This window comes from Danio rerio, chromosome 25 (genome assembly GCF_049306965.1).
Source record: "Danio rerio strain Tuebingen ecotype United States chromosome 25, GRCz12tu, whole genome shotgun sequence".
Classification (NCBI taxonomy): domain Eukaryota; kingdom Metazoa; phylum Chordata; class Actinopteri; order Cypriniformes; family Danionidae; genus Danio; species Danio rerio.
In genome coordinates this window covers 25743543-25761500 of record NC_133200.1, presented here as the reverse complement: position 1 = coordinate 25761500, position 17958 = coordinate 25743543, and the positions used below count along the sequence as shown (strand labels likewise).

Genomic DNA, 17958 nt, shown 5'->3' with positions numbered 1-17958 from the left:
AAGGCTGGGCAAGGTTACAGACAAATTGTGCTGCTCTGAAAGTTCCAATGAGCACAGTGGCCTCCATCATCCGTAAGTGGAAGATGTTTAACCACCAGGACTGGAGTGGAGAGCGGCCAGACGGAATCCACTCCCCATCTGGAATTTGCCAAAAGGCATCTGAAGGATTCTCAGACCATAAAAAACTAAATTCTCTGGTCTGATGATACTAAAATTAAACTCTTGAATGCCACGCATTTTGTTTGGAGAAAACCAGACACCGCTCATCACTAGCCTAATACCATTCCTACAGTGAAGCATGGTGGTGGCAGCATCATGCTGTGGGGATGTTTTACTGCAGCAGGAACCTAGATAAATCTAGATTACAATGGCTCATTTGAATTTGCTAAAGGCTTTCAGATTATATGTGCTACCCAAATATAAGTCTTTGAGAACGGGTTTCTCAAGCCAGGTGCGCATTAGATCAGGGACTCATCTCCTATTTCCAAAATCACAAACTGCTTGAGAAACTGTTCTACTATGATAATTGGTGATGAAAACAATAATATGTACTTGTGTTTACAGTTTATTCAGTTAAACATGAGTTTGAACTATAGGCCTACATAAGCTCGAAACAGCGATTTTTGATGATTTAAATCCAACTAGAGTCATAACTGAACTAAACAGAAATGGAATTAAGACATGTGGAGTATGCATATATTAGTGGCATTATTGAAGTAAACACCACGATCAAACTATTACCGTCATGTAGCACTTTACGCCATATTTTCCGAAAAGATCCACACATGCGGCTGTCAGTAAAGGACCGCACACACACACACACACACACACACACACACACACACACACACACCGCAAAATGCAGAAGTTTTTGTTTACTTTCCATTTGGTATGCTTTAATAAATTCCACAACACTCTCACCAGTCCTTACACTTTATTTGCATCATGTCACGGTGGATGAAAGAAATGTTCATGAGTTAAAGTGAAACTGCCGAACTGCAGTTAAAGTCAGGCATCCTGCTGATTTGATTCAGAAGGGCACTTTTTTGTCTGACGGCTCACCGGTCAGGTATACATCTACGCTAAAATATGTGTAAAATATGTGAAAGATGACGGCTCACCACTAAATATATATAATATAATATAATATAATATAATATAATATAATATAATATAATATAATATAATATAATATAATATAATATAATATAATAACTATACTATACTATACTATACTATACTATACTATACTAGAATAGAATATAATAGAATAGAATATAATAGAATAGAATTATAATATCGGCCTTTTATATTAAAAGTTACTAAAAATGCAGGCATTTATTAAGGTCTTTATTAAAGTATTTATACAAGTAAATTAATGTTTATTTATTAAACATAACAATAAAATACATTTATACAAAATTACAAAATGTATAAAAAAAATTATAAGATTTAATTTAATAAAAAAATACATACTTTAAGAGAAATGCAGTAAGCAATTGTCTGTAACAGTGTATTAAATAAAAATGTTCTTTTAGTCATTTTTATTCACCCTTTTTGCAGGAAATATTCTGTATATATGTGTGAGTGAGAAAAAAATACAGATAAACAGGAAGTGTAAGAAAGACTAGGAAAAAAGTAGAAAATAGACCCCTCTCAGCGGGAAAAGGTGAAATTCTCAAGAGTGTGAGTGGGCCGAAAGCTCTCCGATTGAGAATTTACGGTCAGAGGAGGGTGTCGGTGACAGTGCAATTTCCTCGACTTCACACCAACTGATTCGCTCTGCCCATCTTCTATTCCACACTACAATCAATCACAGCAGGTGTTCCAGCATCGTGCCAAAACAAAGAGGGCCATCATAATGTGGAGTGGAATGCGGGAGATAGGACCATCTTTCTCTTTCCACTACTGCTTTGAAATCTAAAGCGCTGCCAGGTGCCAACCAAAGGTAACATTTTTAGGCATCACCAATAAAAAATTTGGTTTGAACCATAAAGTGTTTAATAGGAATTTGTCATTAATTGTTTCCATTGAAGGCAATTCCAGAAAACATGGATGAGGAGTGGATTGTTTTATGTAGTATAAGACTTCAAACTGATTAAATGTAATGGAAATTACGGAAAGAAAGGAAACAATATACCTGGATAGATGGTTTTCTAGAGTGAAATGAATATGAAATGAAATGAAACCAAGGCTATCACGCATCATAAGCAGGTTAGTTTATGAAGATTACTACAAGAAAGGCAAGGATGACCACGCAGATGAGACAGAGGGAGATGGTGAATTTAACATGACTAATGCTGCCCTGTTTACACGGTACACTGCAAATTTTAGATAGTAGATTTAACAACCTTAGAGTTAAAATAAACACTCCCTCGGAGTTTATATGGGAACCAATATAAAAGTGTTAAAATTACACTTTTGAAAGAGTTAACATTATTAACACTCAGAGTATTATCAACACACACACAATGTTAATCAGCAAACTCTTATAGTGTAAAATATCTGTTAAGTTTACGGAAAAATACCAGCAGCTGTGGTTGCCAGAATTTTTCCGTGAAAAATACGGAAGTTTCATAGAACTGTTTTAATTTACGGAAAATATTTGTATTTCATGATTTGATACAATGCTCAGTTTACAAAATCGTAGCTTAGTGCACAAAAATGTAAAGTCATTAGATGCATTATTGTGTTCATGTGTGATTAATATTAACAAAGATTTTCACTGCATCAGTAACTACTGTTTTTACCATTTTACATTCATAAATTCAATCTACAGAATATTTCTGTTAAAAATACATTCCACAGTCTGTATTTTTCATCGAACACATAAGATGCTTGATCAGATCACAAGAGAAACACATTGCAGTTCAAAAACATGTAAATAATAAAATAATAACAAAATAATAAAAAAATATTTTTAAAGTGTATGAACTGTATGAGCTGCAAAACTACATGATGAATGCGGAGAGTTTGCGTCAGTATGATGATGCATGGGGGGAAACAGGATATTTACCTACCTAGTGAATCTAAAACATGTAGTAGTAATGAATACTTTTTAATTAAGTACATTTTTTTTCTTTACTTTTACTTAAGTGCAGAAGTGTAATCAGTACTTCAACTTAACTTTTACTTTAGTCATTTTAAATATGAGTATATGTACTTCTACTTGAGTAAAGGATTTGTGTACTTTTGCCATCTCCAATGCCAGAGTACTGTATATGTTAGAGTAATTGGTGGTTCATTCCAACCCTTGATAAAGCAGGGACAAGAAATGTGAGTGAAAGTGAGTCATGGTGGTAGTGTGATGTATATGTAACATCTCTGCATATAGAAAATAAACTAGAGACAGATTTGTCTACTGTATTGTGACATAAATCCAATTTAAGATGCTTGGATGGAGGCAGATCTTATTTTAAAAAAATACAAATAAAAATAAAAACTTAAATTTCCATTGTAAGAAACTAGAGCTGAACCAGACTATTTGATAGGTAAAACCCTTCAACCACCACCAGAATAAAGTAAGTCATTTTACTTTAATACTTCAGCTGTGAAAAATACCAGCAGAAAACAAACTAAACAAGTTTCATTTATACATCTAGTGAAAATTGTGTGCACATTTTCAATCAATATGCTGACTTAAGAGTGGTATTTTTCAACACTGTTTTAGCAGGTTGTTTCACACCTCTAGTTTGGAAAAAGTAAGGAAAGTGGGTGTGTCCAGCTCTGTTTAGGTGGGACTGTCATTGGAGGAAAAGAGGGAAGGTTTGCATAAAAAAGGGAGTTTCTGTTTGGGCACACAATGATTTTCACAAAGGCAAAACAAACATAGAGACGCGGAAAGAAAGATGGGGGAAAGACAGTGACTGTTTACATGGGCATCAGTAATCAATTTAATTAATTAATTAAATTAATTAATTAATAAATTAATTGCCAAGTTATTAATTTGTGGACTTTAGCTGAAGTTTGGCCAGCATGGGAAAAACGTGAGCGAACAAAGCTAGCTCACAAAATGAGACAAACCGTGAGGAGACGCAAGAGTTTATAGTTTACAAAGTTAAAATGCAAAGAAATGAACAGTGATTTAATGCCCTGCTACATTTGTTATTTGTAATTTCATATACACATAACCACAATTTATATCATTATAAAGATAAGTGTGTTCATGTAAACACTATAAATGAGGACTTCTCCCTCAATCCCCGTATCCAGCAGACTCAGTGCAGCAGGTCTCCTGACCTGTCTATTTTAACCATTAACCCTGCTGGTAATCTGGAGGATTTAGGCAAACACAGCAGAACAGTGATGTGTCTGAATGTGAACGAACTCCTGATAAAAGACAGCGTCCGCCATTCTCTAATTCTCGTGCTGCTCTCCCGACAAAAATGCTAGCAGCACACACACATCTTTGCTGTATGATCGGCCCTGACAAGATCGCGGGGGAAAACATGCAACAAACCCCGTGGATCATGGAAAAAAAGGCATATGAGCCTTCATGAACGGCTAAATACTATGTGCCGTGGGTCGGTGACGTGTCTCACAGCTCGGGCTTGACTCTGGCAGGTCTGGCAGGTCTCATGAATAATTAAGCAGCCGGCTCTTCTCATAGGATAAGAAAACTCCGCTATGAATAATAATGAGAAACCGACGCGTCATCATTGCACTTGCAGTACTGCGCTACGTCGCCGATTTTGATCCCGCCCCAAAAATCATTTTAAACCCGGAAGCTGAAATTAGCTGACAAAAGCTCAAAATTATCCAGTTTTCCCCACAATTAAAGCTGACAGGTGCTAACATTGTAACTGATGCTCAACACACACAAATCTGTTAATATATAAAAAAAGTTCTCCAGGGTGTCCTGAACCTTTAACATACTGTAAACTTAGAAATCATTTTGACTAAGGTATGTCTTTCAACACTGAAAGAATACTAAATATAAACGATACAAACTAATTTTGCTATCTGAATAAACAAACAAAGACCACTGATCGCTTACTTACCAAATCTGTAAAGAAAGGACAGTCAACACCAACTGGAACCGCATTTTCTTTCAAAAGAGACGAGCAGCAAATCTGAATTTCACCATTTCAAGATGCGAAAAGCTCTCGGGTAAAAAATGTTCCTTACAAATGTATTTTAGTTGAGTGCACTGTAATCCACACGTGAGTCTAGCTGCACTCCCATAGCAGGAAATGAAAACAAAACCTTTGTTGCAGTACATTTATAAACACTGACATTAGACGTTAGGATGTAAGGTGATATGCCTTCAAACTATTCTTTTTTATCCACTTGTTTTGCCAACACAACGCATCGCCTTTCTGCCATCTGAACACTGTAATAGGTAAAAACAGTCTTCGAAGCTAGCATGCATATTAATGAAGTTGCACTGCATACACAATTGCACACGCTGATTGGTTTGAACCAAGCCTTTCTCATGATTTAATGCTGCACACTCAGAGATGTCACAATGCAATCCCAGGTACAACCATCCACTCTCCACACTGGAATACACGCATGGATCTAATTGGCATGACGCAGCACGGAAAATTTGTTTTAAACCGTAAGACAGAATTTGCTTAAAAGTATGCAAAAACACCTCTTTTCACTTTTTTTGTGAAATATATGTGTCCTAATAGTGTTTTTAGCAGCGTGGAACACATATATGACTTTAAACAGCTCAAAAAAATGACCCTTTAATGCAGTGGTTACCAAACTTGTTCCTGGAGGGCCAGTGTCCTGCAGATTTTGGCTGCAATCCTAATCAAACACACCTGAGCAAGCTAATCAAGGTCTCACTAGGTATACTTGAAATATCCAGACAGGCAGGGCCAGCGTGTCCATAGAGGCGACCTAGGCGGCAGAATAGAGAGGGCGGCGTCCCCGACACTACCCTCACCTCTCCCTCCCTCAGTTATATCCGCGTCTAGGGCGGCATCCGCGACAAAACCCTGACCACCCGCGCCCTCAGTTATATTCGCGTCTAGGATGACCGTTATCATACATTTGTATTTAGGTTAGGTTTTGGTTTGAGGTTAGCAGTTAGCATCTTGTGTTAGGTTAGGTTTAGGTTTGAGGTTAGCATTTTGCGCTAAAGCACAAAATGGTGGAAAAAGTCAACTCTATTGGTGGTTTAAAAGTTTGATAAGTCAAACAACAATTAGTAACAGAATCTTAAGTTTCACACATTTGTATTTAGGTTCGGTTTAGGTTTGAGGTTAGCAGTTAGCATCTTGTGCTAGGTTAGGGTCAAGTTTGAGGTTAGCATATTGCGCTAAAGCACAAAAGGGTGGACAATGTCAACTCTGTTAGTGGTTTAAAAGTTTAGTAAGTCAAACAACAATTAGTAACAGAATATAAGTTGTCACATGTTTGTATTTAGGTTAGGTTTATGTTTGAGTTTAGCAGTTAGCACCTTGTGTTAGGTTAGGTTTAGGTTTGAGGTTAGTATTTTGCACTAAAGCACAAAATGGTGTAAAATTTAAACTCTGTTAGTGGTTTAAAAGTTTAATAAGTTAAACAACAATTAGTAACAGAATCTAAAGTTCTCTATCAAATGTTTGTTTATCATTCCAGTTCATAGTTAATTTTGTCAATTCTTACAAGACGCTAGGGTGTAAGGTGACTTGCCATCAAATTCAGATGACGTTGCTTTGATTACAGAGACTTGTTTTTACTGTAATTTGTATTCAATTTATTTGATCATTCAATATTGCTACTATAGGAATAATACTTGACTAGAATAAATGTATTATTTCAATAAATTTAGCTACCTCTTTTTATGTAATTTTTAATGTAAATTTGTTTACACATGTTAGTTTTTGCCTCACGTTCAAATCTATTTGTATTCAGGTAATAGAATGAATTAGGTCAAAACAACTGTATAGCTACTCAAATGGTTTGAGGAAACCGATTGCTGCAAACCATTTAAGTTGACTAGCTTTATTCATTTGAGCTCAGTTAACTTAAATCATTTGCTGTAATCGGTTTCCTCAAACCGTTTGAGTAGCTATACAGTTTTAAAATTTGGTTTCAAAACTTAAACTGTTTGCCGCAGTCGATTTCCTGAAATGGTTTGAGTTAACTTATTGGGTTTTACAGTCTAAATTTACTTATGAAATGCTTAAAGTTTACACTAAATCATTGCACTTGACTATCTCAGAGGTGTGTGTGTTCATTCACACGTCTAGTAGATGATGAATAGAGCCACAGTCAGACTGAGAGAGAAAGAGAGAGAGAGAGCAATAGCAAAGACAAGCTCTTAATTGTCTGACTAATTCCAAACTCTGACTCAGTCTCTCAGTAAGTGTGTCGAGTTGAGCCCAGACATGAAGATAAATGCAAGGAAGAATCTAACAACCTCATTATCATTGCACTCTGTGCCAACAAGATCTGTCACACGTCATTTGACTTTATTTTGCCCAAAAAGAACAACATTTCAACAGGAGAATGCTTATCTGGTCTTACAGTTTGGTTTTAGAAGCATGTAACAACAAACTGATGATACATAAATTGAGTAAAAAACATTCAAACGTTTCTTACAAATTTCTTACGTTTCTTACGTATTCTTTACAAATAGAGCAGACTTGTGCCTTTGTCAATTGTTGAGATAGGTGCATCACATCCCTTCACAGCAAATAAAAAATAGTTAAAAATAATGTGTCTCTATACTGACGGATGAAGAGTATTTGTGGTAAAGTTTGACATCCGAGAAGACTGTATTTTTAATATAATGTCATCATTAAAACAAATTAATTTGATTTCTATAAGGAAATATATTCCTGAAAGAAATGATAAAATAAATAAACAAAATAAACAAACAAAAAATGACAGGACTTATTTATTCAGATAATTAATTTAATTTAATAAAAAATGATTTCTTATGATGCCTTCTTTAAAATGCATTTTCCAAGATTTTCCAAATAAAATTTTTACATTTATTTTCACATATGTTAAGTTGTACACTGTTTATATACATTAAATAACATGTTTGAATTTATTGTCTATGAAATAATGTGATGAAACCATCAAAAGTGTTTGTTTGTATAATGCTTCATTTATTTTTTTTTTATTTACTTATTAATTCACTTTTGTATTTACTCTATTACTTATCTACTTATTTACTCACTTTATTCTTTTTTTTTTTTTGTTAAATGCTATATTACGGTTTTCTCTCTTCAGACTCACTGCAGCAGCTTCTTCAGTTCTTGTTTATAGTCCATTGAGTTCCAAGTGTTGGGGTCTAAATGGTCAAACTTTATTTTTCTATCCTAACACACTGTACATAAATGAGCTACATGGACCAGCATCAATTATACAATTAACAATGAACAATTATATTAAATATCAAGATATTATATCAGATGTCTGAATCATTTTTTGCTTTAACTGTATGTAACTGTGAACTACGTGTAATTAGGTTAACCCATTTTATGGTAACGTCAAATTAAGAGTATTCTTAAAATTTAAGAGGTTGAGCTCTAATTTTGATCCTCAGTGTTTATAATTTTGTCACAACATTGTACAATATGTGATAACTGAATATCATATTATTTGCATATTTAATTTGGTAACACTTTATTTTCAAGGTGAAATAGCTATAGTGTAACTATTTACCATTTAACTACTGAGTAAAATGGATTACTCAGTACATTACATGAACACTGTAAAATCGAGCAGTGCAATTAATTAAATAAAATTAGTTAATTTGCCTTACTTCTTTGAATGAAAGTTAATTATATCTAATTGAAACAAGTTACATGAACTCAAAATGTGACTGTATCAGACTGAACTTAAACTGATTAAGTTCACCCAGCCATGCAAATTTGTAGTTCCCAGCAAGCTTTGTGTCAGACTGGAAAATAAATGTAAAAAAAAATAAGCGCTATTGTGTATTTTTTATTTATTTATTTATTTATTTATTTTTTGCATATGTTTAAAATAGGGAGACATGAGTGTGAGATTCTGTAAAAATTAAATTGTGAAGGTCTAACTTAGATTGCAGATTGAGTTAAGCCAACAAAACTGGTCTAAGTAAATGTGACTATATGTGAGTAAATTTATTTACTCATCATTTTTCGTCAGCTTAGTCCCTTATTTATTCGGGATCGCCACAATGGAATGAACCACCAACTATTCTGGCATTTATTGTATGCAGCGAGTGCCTTAGCAGCCGCAACCCAGAACTAGGAAACACCCATACACTCTCGCATTCACACACTCACTTATATCACTGAAAAAAAGTAATGTCTGCAAAACTGTTGCAAACAATTTATTTGTGTTGAATTTAAACAAACAAATTAAATATAATAAAAATTCAACGTAATTTGTTTGTTTAAATTCAGCCCAAATAAATTGTTCACAGCCACTTAACTTAAAAAAAAAATAGATAATCCACGGAATCATCTCTGAATAATTTTTTTCAGTTATATGGACAATTTAGTTTACCCAAATCACCTATAGCGCATGTCTTTGGACTGTGGGGGAAACCGGAGCACCTGGAGGAAACCCACGCAAACATGGGGAGAACATGCAAACTTCACACAAAGCTGGCAAATGGCCCAGCCGGGATTCGAACCAGCAACCTTTTAGCTATGAGGCGACCGTGCCATCACACTTAATACAATTAAGTAAAATTACTTAATTGAATTAAGGCATTGAGTTTGCATGATACAATTGAGTAAACCTAACAATTTTTTTATTTACAGTGTACCTACTATATGATTGGGGTTAGCATGTGGGTTAGGTTTAAGGTTAGTTACATGTAATATTGCATAATTGACTGTAAGTACTACAGCAAGTTAATGGAACATGTGTAACTGTCACCTTACATTAAAGTGTTACCTTCCTTTTATATTAAACTGAGTCTTAAAATGAGTCTACTGACAGCCTAAATTATGTTACGTTAGTATTGGAAGAAAGAAATATACAACAGCCTTGTGTCCCTATGCAATATCAGAAGACACTCTTAACTTAAATTCAGGCAGTTCACAGACTCTCCTGCTTTGAGTTTTAAACATGAGTCACTGCTGTAGTGTTGTTGACACCCTTGACTTTGACTTCATCGTACTAATGAACTTCACTCGGGCAGTATCATTAAGATTTGCAGTTTCAACTTTGTGTATTTGGAGCATGCCGTATTAGTGTGAAGTGCACGCTTTCTGGGATCTCAGCCACTTCACAGCAGACGTCAGATGGAAGTCTCCAGGGAGAAAGAGTAGGAGTTCAGAATCCAAGAAGCATCAGATGCCATCAATTAACAGCACTGCTATTGAAACTTAAAGAATGTAGGATCTCAGTCATGTTCTCTACAGCTCAGATCCTTCTTTAAAGAAACGTCTAAGAGTTTGGTGTTTCTATAGTGCATTTAAAATATTAGAGCTGAGCAAAAACAATTAAAAATAAAAACGTATTTACTTTTTACTCACCCAAAAAGTGGTTCCTAAGCTTTATGGGATTTTTTTTTTCTGTTGAACACAAAATGAAGATATTTTGAAGAAAGCTAATAACCCGTAGCCATTAGCATCCATAGTATAAGAATAAATAATATGGAAGTCAATGGATAAAGGTTTTCAGCTTTCTTCAAAATACCATCATTTGTGACTAACAGAAGAAAGAAGCTGCAGGGGTCCGTTCTTTGTGGATTACTCAATTAGCTGGATTTGGTTATTGATGATTTGACACAATCCATAATTGTTTTGTTCTTCGAAACCTGTCCACCAGTTGTTGTCATAGCAACAGTTCTGGCAGCTTAAACCTGCTAGGGAGCAGGCTTGTTTCATAGAAACATAATTAGATCAGGTCATTTCATGCAAAGGTGACACTGAAAGTATGTACCGAATTCTGATATTTTCTTACAGTACAGTAACCTATAGGTTGTATTCACTTGGGAAAATAGTAAAATAGTTTTAAAAATCATTAAGAACGCAGATAGAACCTTATAATTCTAAGGTGATGATATATATATATATATATATATATATATATATATATATATATATATATATATATATATATATATATATAATATGTAATATAAAATAATTAATAATATTTAGGCTTATATAAGTTTAAAAAATACATAAATAAAACTTATGCAATCTGCACTCCAAAATAAAAGTACAAAATGTGGTGAATCTCCCTAAGGGGTTCAAAGAGAACATTCATTTCTGGGTAATTCTTCAACTACAGGGCACTTTTATGTCCTTTGATCATATCCAAAAATATATATAATTTTGTTAAAATTCCACTTTCTTTGACAAACTAACAATAAAACCTACTTCTAAAAAAATACCTTTCTTTTTTTTTCATATAACTCAACCACCTTTAGATGTCAAAATCACAGTTTTTACCTTGTCCCACACCCAGAATTTTAAACTTTAACAATAAAAAAAAAAAAAAAACATTTTATAATATCGTTCATCTGGTAACTATTATTGGATCTTAATGAAGCACTTGTAAAAAAAAAGTTAAATATTTCATGGTTATTAATGTGAGACTATTATCAATATTATTTTTTATACAAAATATAGCTGTCACACAGTATCAGTGGCATTTCCTTCACAACACTGTAATGTCGCTTTAAAAAGTTTGTGTGAAAGATTATTTAGCTGGTTTCTATAAAAATGAATAGTGCCATCTGAGAACATGTTCAAGATGGAGGGAATTAAATTTTTCATCAACAACACTTGAAGAAAAATCAAGGTAAATAATGCTTGATAAGCAAATACATTTATTCTACGTCAAATCCAATCATGTTGTACTTTCAAAGATGTTTTTAAAAACCCAAGAAAATTAAGGCAAATACGAGTGTTTTGTATACATGAAAGGCTAGTATCAATTCAAAGCTAATTGGTGAAGCTATTTTTCATTTTTTTTCACTATAAATTGTGTCATTTCCATCACCACACATTTTTAAAAAATATTTAAAAAGTTCTCATCACACATTAAGTGCATTCACAGTGTATAAGTTCATGCTCTATTTTAATAAACAAATTCAGTTTATTTATTTTCTAATAAGCTTTTAACCAAATTAGTATTACATTTTAGTGTGTGAAAGATGTACAACTCAGCATAAAACTAATCAATTTCATTCAAATAAAAATACAGAACAGAGTAGACTGATCACAAATTACTCCTACAATGTGGTTCTTTAGATAATCAGAATTACGCAAGGTGGCCAGAGCAGACAGTAAGTTTAGAGTAGTTTAAATCATGATTATTCCTCATGAATTTTATGAATCACAATCATCTGAATCAAACTGAGAGCTCACTAATCAGATTTGAATTGAACCAAGAAACTGGCATCCCTATACCCCATGACATAACCTGAAAGATTTCCAGGTGAAAATGACACTTTTGTGTAAATGCCAAATGCGGTGTCAAAAACCCTGTGTCTCTCTTTCTTGCATTAAAGAGCAAAAACATATCTGTCATATCTGTGCGAGTCATATTCAGTGGAACCCATCTTTGTATCCTCACTCAGGGCCTTGCCTTTCTATATGCATTAAGGCCACCTGGTCTTCCCACACACCATTTGTTCTCCAATCACATAATTTTCTAAATCACATAAGCAGCACCAACAGCCCCTCTGACATTGTGTGTGTGTGTGTATGCTAATATAATACACACACACACACACACACACACACACACACACACACACACACACACACACACACACACACACACACACACACACATACAGTTGAAGTCAGAATTATCAACCCTCCCTCCCCCTCCATTTTTTCTCTTTTTTAAATATTTCCCAAATTATGTTTACAAGAGCAAAGAAATTTCCACAGTATGTCTGATAATGTTTTTTTTCTTCTGGAGAAAGTCGTATTTGTTTTATTTTGGCTAGAATAAAAGCAGTTCTTATTTAAAAAATAAAAAATAAAAAATTTAAGGACAAAATTATTAGCCCCTTCAGGCAAATTTTTTTTTTTTTTTGATAGTTTACAGAACAAAGCATTATTATGCAATAATTTGCCTAATTGTGTGTATGAGTGTGTGTGTGGATGTTTCCCAGAGATGGGTTGTGGCTGGAAGGGCATCCGCTGCGTAAAAACATGCTGGATAAGTTGGCGGTTCATTCCACTGTGGCGACCCCGAATTAATTAAGGGACTGAGCTGAAAAGAAAATTAATGTTTAGAAATGTGTTGGAATCTGCTCTCTGTTAAACAGAAAAACGGGGAAAAAAATAAACAGGGGGGCTTAGGTACACTTTACTAGTACTTGTACTTTACAAGCCATTTTGGTCCATATTGACATAATAGCATCACACAGTTGCTGCAGATTTGTCGGCTGCACATCCATGATGCAAATCTCCCATTCCACCACATCCCTAAAGTGCTCTATTGGATTAGGTTCTGGTGACTGTAGAGGCCATATGAGTACAGTGAACTCATTGTCATATTCAAGAAACTAGTCTGAGATGATTCATTAAAGGTGTAGCCATCAGAAAATGGGTACACTGTGGTCATAACAGGATTGACATGGTCAGCAACAACACTGGTGTACTGTGGCGCTGACACAATGTTCAATTGGTACTAATGGGCCCAAAGTGTTCACACCATTAAACCACCACCACCAGCCTGAACCGTTGATACAAGGCAGGATGGATGCATGCTTTCAGGGTGTTGATGCCAAATTTTGAAACAGATCGTCTTGACCATGTCTACATGCCTAAATGTATTGAGTTGCTGCCATGTGATTGGCTGATTAGGGATTTGCGTTAAAGAGCAATTGGACAGGTGAACCTAATAAAGTGGCCGGTGAGTGTTTATATTACAATACCAAATTTGCAAAAAATTACACAGCATAACTATTTAATTACCAGTCTTAAAACTTTATTATATATACCGAAAAACTAATCGAGTCACCAGGCTGGTCATGTGATCGATGCATCAAATTCTTTATTTGCTATTGTAAATGTTAACAAAAGCGATTATAGAGTGAAATCCCGACAAGATGAGCTTGCTCAAGCGAAATCCACACAGGTGTTTAATTTGATGGGCTCCACCTATTTCGTTCTAGGTGAAAGATAGACAGAAAACAGAAACTAAATCTTCATTATGAAGTAGGTTAGATAGCATTTTTAACACCTTTGACATGAAGATTTAAGACATTTTAAGATTAATTAGGACCTTATCTTTATACTATAAAATTTAAGACTTTTTAAAGATTCTACTAGTTACCCTGCAGAAACTGCAGTTAAACTTAATAGGTACATTTTTAGCGCTTTCACAAAAATGTAGACTGAAGCATGTACTTCCTGTGTTGAAGAAAATAGACTTTACAGAAAAGAAAGAGGAGTTCTTCAACGTGAAAGTGGTGCACTCGGCTTAGCTCAACTCAACCCAGGTGAGTGCGCTCTGAATAGATGCCAGTGAAGAAGTCTGTCTTTTATTGTGTTGGCTAGATGCGCTGTTAGATAAGATACCTTATCTAATCAATGCTGTGTACGGATGGAAAGATTCATGCCTGCTTCTACAGGACGAACTAGCTTGCTTAAAAAGCAAAGTGCTTAACCTTCGATCAATACCCATCATTCCCCGTCTCTTTCTCTATTCCTCAAATGCAATAACGCCATTGATTTATGATCACGGTAATCATGATAAACGGTCTTACAGAAAATCTTAACAATGCCTATCCATTTGCTTTACTCAGTCTAGTTGGTTTACTTGCTCTAAGGATAGTGTCATTTCAATAATAAGTCTATGATAGATTTGCTTAAAAGTATTATTTAAGGGACAATTTACCCCAAAAAACAAAATACTACTACTAATAATAATAATTTATTCACCCTTTATGTTTTCCAAACCGGTTTATATGAGGCGAATAATATAAACAATAAAGATAATGTAGAATTCAAATCAACTTTCCCTTATCAACACATACATAAAACACATACATATACACCTATAAATTACTCACAAATACACCTATACTATTGGATGTTCAAAACAACATTTATACAACTTGGGTATAAACATATAAATGTGACACATGCATATGTATGTGTGTGTTAATGTGGATGTTTATGCAAAAATCGAGATTGTATGCATATGCGAGTGTGTATGTTTGCATGCAGCACGTTGATATGTATGCGTGTTTGTTAATGTTGGGGTTTATGCATGCATCAAGTTTATATGTATATATCCAAGTTTCATATACAGTATGTTGTTTTGAACATCCAAAAGTATATAGGTGTATATGTACAGGTAAGTACTTTATAGGTGTATATGCACATGTTCTATGTGTGTTGATAAGCAAAGTTTGCTTTAAATCCTACACAACGCCTCATATGTTTAACTTTTTTTTGTTGAACACAAAATAATATATTTTGAAGAAAGCTGGGGGGTTTTTCTACTATGGAAGTCAATGGTTCTAAATATCTTTAGTGTTCAACAGAATAATGTAACTTGTACAGATTTGGAGCAACTTGAGGGTGAGTAAATAATAACTACATTTATATTTTTGGGTGAACTATCCCTTAAGATGTCCTCAAGATTTGGCCACATATAAAGATAATATAATTTACAGAAAACTACATCTCAGGATATAACTTGATTACGTATGTAAACTAAATACATAAAGGAACAAAAATGTTATATCAGCAGGTCACTGCTTAGTTCTATGTAAAGTTAGAATATGTCTTACATTACGAAAAATGTAAACACAATAAAGTAATAATTAAAAAAAACACATGCTTTCACATTGATCTTTGTTAAACTGACATAATGTCAATTTCTGGTTTGAATTGACTGCAAAATGGTCAACCATTTTAAAGTGAAGAATGAAACCCTCCAACAGCAGATTTTCTTGATGAACCCAAAAGTGACTACCATTTCAGCCATTGCATGTTGTGTCGACAGAGAACAGGTTCGAAGTTCAATTTAGTAATGAAAGCAAGTTCTATTTATTTGTTCAATGTCAAAGTGATAGGTGGAGGATGAAGTGTCATGGTTAGAGGGATATTTTTGTAACAGGCCTCCTATGTAGTTATATACAGATTGCAAGTGTTTCTCAAAAGCTCCTTCTGCAACATGGGGTTCCTTCTTTATGTTCATCAGGCAGCAATTGTCAGACACGACAATGAACCCTATCACAACGCAAATTGGATAAGCAGTTCCTTGAAGCTGAAAACAATAAAAGTAGAAAAATGGCCAGCCTTAAGTCCTGATCAAAACCTGATTGAGAATCTCAGATTTTTTTTGGCATCAAGGCTTTGAATGGAAACACATTACATTCACCAAACTGTGGAAGAGACTGAAAGAATTATGAATCAATCACACTAAAGCAGTGTGAGAAACTAGTGATGTACTGTAGTTGCAAATGTGTCTGTCACACCCTCAGATGTGTCAAATACTCTCCAGACCATGGGCTGAATATGCTCAGAATTCTCTTCGCCAAACCTCTTCAGGTCTAACCCCATTTCAATGTGTTCTAGGTTACCAGCCATCCCTGTTCCCTTGGACAGGCAAGACCTCTGACGTGCCCGCAGTAGACCACTGGTTCTGAGAGAGCAAAAGGGTGTGGGACTCAGCACATGTCCATCTCCAGCAGGCAGTACGGAGGTATACCGACGCCGCCACTCGCTACAGGTTACCTAACCCCAATTACAACCCTGGAGACAAGGTATAGCCTTTCACCCAAGACATTCGCCTCCGTCTGCCCTGTCGTTTACCATTCACTCACGAACTAATTCTGTCACCTACCGTAATTTGCCCCCATACTATGGAATTTCACCTACCTTTCACGTTTCCCTTTTCAAACCTTATTCTCACTTAATTTCTCCTCCATTCACAGAACCAGAACCGCCTCCCCCTCCAGAACCAGCCAAGTCCTCAGCGACAACATCTGTCAGGTCAAAAAATCTCGACTCCCAACGGTGGGACGGTCAACTCCAGTACCTGATCAATTCGGTCCCGAGGAGAGATCATGGGCTTCCCACACTGACAACTTAGATCCTACCTTCCTCCTAAAGAGTTTCACCACAGATATCAAGACCATCCTGCTCCCCGACCTCGAGGCCGTCCCTGCCTCAAATCAATGGGTGCCTGGAGTCACCCATGGAGGCAGGGAGGCGGGGGGATACTCTCACACCCTTTACTCCTTCCCGCAGTCCCAACCACCTTAATCATTCACCAATCACCACACACCACACACGTGAACCATCACCAGAATACTAATAGCCCACACCTGCAAACCAAATTACCAGTACACCATAAGGTCTCACCTCGTCCAGTCACTCACCGGCTGAAATCAAAGTCTGATGGTCTTCCTTAATGACTCTCCTGATTTCTCCTGTGCTCTTCCGTGGATGTCCCCTTTCTTCGGTGGATGCAAATCAACCAGCTCAAGGACAGTGTCTATGAGTGTGTGTTGGTGTTACTGAAGAACTAAACTTATCATTTTGAACTGCGTGTGAGATCACTCTCTGCTTCTCCACTCACCTGCTCCATTCTCAGCTGTTGTTGCTTCGCTTGAATAAATGCCTTAAAGATTTAACCTCCTTTGCCTTTCCTGTGTGGCTGTGACAGTGTTGAAGTGGGCTTTTACACATCCTACCATTGACTTGTGACATTTTAATTATAATCCTAAAAATAAATTCAAATTGATTTTAATTCTCTAATTCTTCACAAAACAGAAGGCTTTATTTAAAGTGTCTTGGTGCTTTAAAAAAAAAACACTTCTTCAGCATTGTCCTTGTAATTTTGAATGAGGATTACAATAAACTGAACAAAACGTGTTTATAAATTGTTTTCAAATTTTGATGTTTACTGTATCTACCTTACAAATTTGAAATTGCTGTGAACTGTAGCAAGACTTTTCTCAGATAGCACAATTCATGTGGCTCAAATCCGCCCCACACCACACACTTAAATCCAGCCCACATACCGCATGGAATGATGTCAATAGGGTGGTCCACTCCTGTTTGCCAGTTATGGGCCACA

At 35.3% G+C, this 17958-nt stretch overlaps 2 protein-coding genes across 4 annotated transcripts in view; one reads left to right on the top strand and one right to left on the bottom strand.

Annotated features, from left to right (window-relative positions):
- b4galnt4a (beta-1,4-N-acetyl-galactosaminyl transferase 4a) overlaps window positions 1-17958 on the bottom strand; it is a 324496-nt gene that overhangs the window by 63712 nt on the left and 242826 nt on the right. The gene's annotated exons all lie outside the window — the stretch shown is intronic.
- On the top strand, window positions 14067-17512 carry LOC141380969 (uncharacterized). Its single transcript, XM_073943165.1, has 3 exons — window positions 14067-14362; window positions 16452-16639; window positions 16811-17512. Exons 2-3 carry the CDS (start codon window positions 16551-16553, stop codon window positions 17139-17141), a joined length of 420 nt encoding a protein of 139 aa, XP_073799266.1. The 5' UTR covers window positions 14067-14362; window positions 16452-16550; the 3' UTR covers window positions 17142-17512.